The sequence below is a fragment of the Salvia splendens genome, chromosome 11 (assembly GCF_004379255.2).
Source record: "Salvia splendens isolate huo1 chromosome 11, SspV2, whole genome shotgun sequence".
NCBI lineage: Eukaryota > Viridiplantae > Streptophyta > Magnoliopsida > Lamiales > Lamiaceae > Salvia > Salvia splendens.
In genome coordinates, this window is record NC_056042.1 from 9,583,456 (window position 1) to 9,589,964 (window position 6,509).

Consider the following 6,509-nt stretch of genomic DNA (forward strand, 5'->3'; position numbering starts at 1 on the left):
TGCGTGATTCTGGCTCTTCATCCACTGATTTAGAACTAGTGGTTTCATCCTCAATTCTCGTCTCAGAATTGGGTGCAATATTTTCCTTGTCTTTGCGAGGAAATATATTTTCAAGAAATACAACATTTCTTGACTCGATTGTTGTTGCCACGGTCACAGTCGATATTTCAGACTTGTGGACAACAAATCGATATGCACTACTGTTAAGTGCATACCCAATGAAGATGCAGTCAACCGTTTTAGGACCGATTGTAACTTCTTTGGGCGAAGGAACCATCACATTTGCCAAACACCTTCACACTTTGAGATATTTGTACGATGACTTCCTTCCCTTCCACAACTCATAAGGAGTAACGTCCTTACCTTTGCGTGGGATTTTGTTTAGGATGTAATTGCCTGTCAAAACAGCTTCCCCCCACATGTTCTGGGGCATCCCTGAACTGATCAGTAACACATTCATCATCTCTTTGAGAGTTCGATTCTTGCGTTCTGCAACACCATTAGATTGTGGTGAATATGGTGCAGTTGTTTGATGAATTATACCACTTGCGTTGCATAATTCCTCAAACGGGGCTACGTATTCACCTCCCCTATCACTTCGAATCATTTTGATTTTACATTCAAATTGATTCTCGACTTCGTTCTTATAATTTTTGAACGCTTCTATTGCTTCGTCTTTACTTCTTAAAAGATAGACATAACAATATCTTGTGCAATCATCTATGAATGTGATAAAGTATTTTTTACCACCTCTCGTTTGCACCAATTTTAAGTCACATACGTGCGTGTGAATTAATTCAAGGGGTTTCGTGTTCCGTTCAACCGAATGAAACGGTAACTTAGTTATTTTCGCCTCAAGACAAGTTTCATACTTGTTTTGAGTTTCTACTTCATTTGCCTTTAGTAAATCTAAACTTACTAATCTTTTAATGTCATTTGGATTTACATGTCCTAATTTATTGTGCCACAAGTTAGAACACTCAGTCAAGTAAGAAGAAGCAGATGCATTCTTATTATTAGCCAATGGCTTAGGGACATGGCGTGTAGCTACACTAAGCTTAAAAAGTCTGTCGGTTACAAAACCTTTTCCGAGTGACTTTCCAAACTTGTGCAAAGAAAACCTATCAGATTCGAATACAAGTTTAAACCCCTTATTAACTAGTATTGATCCTGACACTAGGTTCTTGCGGATGTCCGGGATGTGCAGTACATCCTTCAAAATGATGGTGACGCCGGACGTCATCATGAGAATCACGTCCCCAATGCCGAGGACTTGAGACGAGGCTTGATTCCCCATATTGATTTTCCTCCCTTCAACAGCGGTGTAGGAGGCGAACTTGCTCTTATCGGCACAAACGTGGACAGTAGCTCCAGTGTCGATGTGCCAGCCACCTTTGTTATCAACAAGGTTGACTTCTTCCGTGACCACAACAACAAGGTCACTTTCATCCCAGTCTTTGAACTCTTTTTCAACAACGTGGGCAGCCGGCTTATTCTCCGGCTTGCAGCAATCTTTGGAAAAGTGGCCAGATTTGCCACAGTTGTAGCAGTTGCCTTCAACCTTACTCGCAGGTTGCTTCCTCTTGCCCTTGTCCTTTGCAGTTGGACGAGAGCGTTTGTTGGAGGGACCGCCCCGCTCCAACACATTGGCCTTTGCAACAGGTGGGCCATGGCCCTTAGCCAAATCATCGCATTTGCGCACGTCTGAATCGATGCGCAGCTTCACGTTCAAGTCTTCAAGATTCATCTCCTTTAGTTTGTGCTTAAGGTAGCTCTTGAAGTCCTTCCAGCCGGGTGGAAGTTTTTCAATGACCGTGCCCGCGGTGAAAGCTTCAGGCAGGGCCATTCCATCGGCGGCGAGGTCGTGGATGATCAGCTGGAACTCTTGCACTTGGTCTATGATTGGTCGGGAATCGACCATTTTGTAGTCCAAGTACTTGGTTATTACAAATTTTTTAGTGCCCGCATCACTACGGTACTTCTTATCTAGCATTTCCCACACTTGGTTTGATGTGGGAACAGTACAATACACGTTGTAGAGACTATCATCTAAAGCACTTAAAATAAAGTTTTTACAAAGATAGTCTCCTTTGCGCCAAGCATCATACTCGACGTACATCTCAACACGTGCCTCGTGCTCACTTGGTGGGGTTGGCTAGTTCTCCTTGAGGAAGTTCACGACGCCCAACGTTGTTAGGTAGAACAACATTTTCTATTGCCATCTCTTGAAATTCGTTCCTGTGAACTTTGATGGCTTCTCGGCGGGTGGCATCATCCTTGGTGCCATTGGTGCCGAGTTTGTCCCATGAAAGAGACCAAGTCCATTGCCCCGTAGGAGCTAACAATTGGTGGGGGCAACGTACCCTCCATAGTTGCGTGGAGCATGGAGGCCCCCGCATTTGTGCCGACCCCGAAGGATCCAGCACCCGTGCCGACCCCGAAGGGTCCAGCACCCGTGCTGACCCCGAAGGAGCTAGCACCCTGCTGCCCCCGAAGGGTCCAGCACCCGTGCTGCCCTCGAAGGATCTAGCACTCATATTGACCCCGAAAGATCCAACACCCGTGCCGTGCCCGAATGCCCCAACACTCGACCCAATGAAGAATCCAATAGAACCACTGAAAGTGGAACCGACCGATCCACTCGAGGTGATTCCGGAAACCGTCCCAAAGGGGTTGTCTAACACCCAAGGGGTTATTGAGGAAGAAGTTGAGAAGCTAGGAGTCGGAATCATCATTATGTCCGACGACGTGTTGACGGGTACAACGGGGGACACAGTGGATGGAACGGTGGCAGCGGCGGTAGATGGGTCAGTCGACATCTCCAAGGAAAAGGTGTTAATTAAGTTCAGTTGGTGTGTGTAAACTCCCTTAGTGGCAAGAATATCTCGTCTTGCGATAGTTAGAAAATGAGATACAAACTTGACGGACGAAAATTACACGGAAAATAAAACAATGAAGATTACACTGAAACAACTGAAAATTACGCGGAAAAAGTTGTGGAAAGCGGTAAGCCAAGTCGAGGAGTCCTCTCGGTTTGGCGTGTCGTCCCCAAAGATAAAACGACTTCGTCTCTAAAGTAGCAGCACCGCTAGCAGCAGAGCTCCGGAAAACGGGAGTAAGGCGGGGGCAGAGCTTCAACGGGAAGATTATGCAGAGAGGGAGAGAGCGTGTATGCAAGAATGCTTGTGTATGTTCTGTTGTGAATGCAATGGATGCATGCCTATTTACAGGGCAAGTCCACCCGCAGGGGCATTGATGGAGTCAACAGCCATTATGTGTGTCATGATGGCTTGACTGTAACCGCCGGGGGTTATTAAATGGTGCACTAGCCATTGGGAGCTGAAGAGACACGACGCACCTGGACATGGTACACGACGGGATACACCATGGACCGTCGGGGTCCAGCGGGGACCTTTTGTCTCCCGTTATGCGTCGGGGATAGCGTGGAGTTTGGGATGGTCTAAAAAGAACAAGTGGGGCTTGAACCACGCTTAACGACCAGCTCCAAAGAACAGCCCAAAGACCAATTGACAAGGCACAAGGCACAATGCACACGTCACCCAACACCCGGGGCACGGGTCACGATGCACGGTGCACGGCTCGTGGGATGGCGGCGGCGGCGGCGCGCGCGTGTGGGCTCTGTCACTCGTCTTGTTCCACGATAATTATTACACATAATAATTCATCTTATTAAATACTTCATCAAAGAAGTTTATCTTCCCCGATGTGGGATAATTAACACTTAGTTAATTAATCCCTTAGTTTTTTTCTCATAGCTCATTTTTTACTTTATTGTGACCAACTTTAATATATACTCACCGGGAATCGAATTTGAGAAAATAAATATACTACGGTCATCTACTCGGAACTTAGATCGTCGCTATTGCATTTAATTTCAGAAAATTAAATGTCTTGTAACATTTATAATTAGTCAAAGTCGTTTGACCAAGCACGATTCCAACAGAAAATGAGATCTAACTTATTAGAGAGAAAAAAGTTACAAAAAATAGAAAGGATATTTTTATTAAGCATCCTCAAATGAAAAATATCCTTATTTTTATAGGACGGATAGAGTACTGTATTATCAAGGCATAGCTATAAATATACTTGACTGATAACACTCCTCCACATCTACTAACTTGTATGTAACCTTATCACTCACAAGTGAATAAAATTTGAATTGTCTCTTAGTCCTCTAAAGGGATGTCAATCCAACCCAAAATCCATGGGTCATCCCGAGTAGCCCGATAAAATTAGTGGGTTGGGATTATAATTTTGTAACCCGAATACAAAACGGGCTAAACGGGTTAGTCCGAATGGGTTGACGGGTTCAACGGGTTCGCCCGAACGGGTTGCAGGTTGGCCCGATGGGTTACAACTTTTAATTTAAAAATATTACTCCATTCGTCCCCAAAGAATATGCATTTGGGTTCATCACGAGTTTTAATGCAAAATTGGGGAAGTAAGATAGAGGTAGATGGAAAAATTAATTTAAGTATTGTTAGTAGAGAATGAGTCCCACCTCATTAGAGTGAAAAGAGTTTCCATAATTAAAAAGTGTATATTCTTGTGGGACAGACTAAAAAGGAAAGAGTGCATATTTTTGTGGGACGGGGGGAGTAAGTTTTAGTGGTTTTTTGTATTTTTGAATTTCATGTGACACAATCATTACTCTTAATCAATCTTCATTCCACACTTATCCACTCGATCCCAGAATATCAACCTCTACTCATTATTCCATCTTCTCATCATTTGCCACTACACTTACCATCACCAAAGCCAATCAAAACAAAATTAAGAACTAACCCATCAAAATCTCAATATATTTATCATTTTAACAATAACTCATGTAAGATATGATTTTTAATTTACATAAAAAAATAATTATGTAACAATAACAAAGCCATAAAAATTATTATAAAATGAAAAGTTAAAACATACTCCATTAATGAAATAAACAATTTTATACACCCCACTTACCAAGTGGGGTTGAGCCCAGTTAACAGATATAGGCCCATAAGGGTTTTGATAGTCCAAATAATTATCCAATTCAAATATTTATATTTTTGAAATAATTTATTATCATCTGCTCAATAATATGCCAATTTCCAACAGCATATTCTAAACGCTATTGATTCGAGCTCCGTCGCACCAAAATCTATACAAACAAACCCTATTTCTTATAAACCACAATTCATCTCCTTCACTCTCGATATCCCAATTTTCTCTGAACATGACAAAATTCCCAGCCTATCCCCGGAAAATCAGGCTCTCGTATTCGGATCCCGACGCCACCGATTCATCATCGGATGAATCCAATCCATCGGAGAGAAAATCCAAGAGAATAATTCACGAGCTGCCGCTCCCTCTGTTGAAGATTTCCAGCCGAGAAATCGAATCGGAACGCGGCGCCGATGAATTCCAGAATCTAATCGCCGAGAGGAGCTTCGTCGGCGTGCACAAGAGGAAATCGGGGAGGTACGCGGCCGAAGTGAGGGATCGCCGCCTGAAGAAACGTATCTGGCTGGGCACTTTCAACACCGCCGAAGAGGCATCCGCGGCGTATCTCGCGGCGAAGCGCGAGATCGAGGAGGCGCCGAGAGTCAGAAAGGGGGGAATCGTGTGGATTGCTTCCGAGAAAATTACCGGTGGCTCTCCGAATTCGGTTCTCGAAAATGCGGCCGCGGATTCGTCCGATGAGAGCGGCGGCGGGAAGGATCCGGAGCGGAAAATAGGGTTTCTGTGCGGCGTGCAAATTGTTGACCCGAATGGATTTCTGGTTGGGCAATTCAGCAAGCTGGATGATCTCAGCATTGCCACGGCGGAGGACGGCGTCGTTTTGGCAGGTTAAGATTTAGGCTGTTTTCGCCCAACTGATTCTCTCTGTAAATTAACCGTTTTTAATTTTTGTAGCATTTCCTTTTCTGATTTTTAATTGGACTCTCTTCTCCTCTCTTCATTGGATTTGACGTTAAACTGAATTTTTATTGTTACTCTTTATATTCCTTTTTTTTATTGTCTAATCTATTTGGTGTGCTTTGGAGTTTGGAATTGGACCCCAAATGAGGCAACTTTTTTTTTAATTTAATTGAATTTATTTTTCGCTGTTAATATATGAATATAAAGATTTTTTATAATTGAGAGGTTACAAGATCACTTTTAGTTAAAGAAAGAAAAGCAGCTAAAGAAGAAGACATAATAAAATGAAGTTTCGTTTTCAATCTTGAAATAATAATATTAATTTTAATAACATTTATTATATGACATTATATTTGTCTTATTTAAAAGTGACAAACATTTTATTTACTCAAAGTGTTTGAGTGTCCTCTTTCTAATACTAATAAAAGTATCATTTTTTTCTACTTAGCATCTATACTAAATAACACTGTAAAAAAATTCTAAGTAATAAAAAAAAACTGGTATGTTTGAATAAAACCGAGAGAGAGAGAGAATAAATGTTACTCCTTAAAACAAAAGGTTTAGATTTTTAATCAATCATAGCATAATTT

The 6,509-nt window shown here is 42.3% G+C and overlaps 1 protein-coding gene across 1 annotated transcript; it reads left to right on the plus strand.

Moving 5' to 3' along the window:
* Nucleotides 1-5,233: 5,233 nt before the first annotated feature.
* LOC121754404 (ethylene-responsive transcription factor ERF118-like) lies at nucleotides 5,234-5,851 on the plus strand. Its single transcript, XM_042149767.1, has one exon. It carries the CDS (start codon nucleotides 5,234-5,236, stop codon nucleotides 5,849-5,851), a length of 618 nt encoding a protein of 205 aa, XP_042005701.1.
* The last annotated feature ends 658 nt before the right edge of the window (nucleotides 5,852-6,509 follow it).

Bases quoted from the DNA above. Each gene is read 5' to 3' on its own strand.
- LOC121754404 (XM_042149767.1), top strand. From the start codon at position 5,234: ATGACAAAATTCCCAGCCTATCCCCGGAAAATCAGGCTCTCGTATTCG.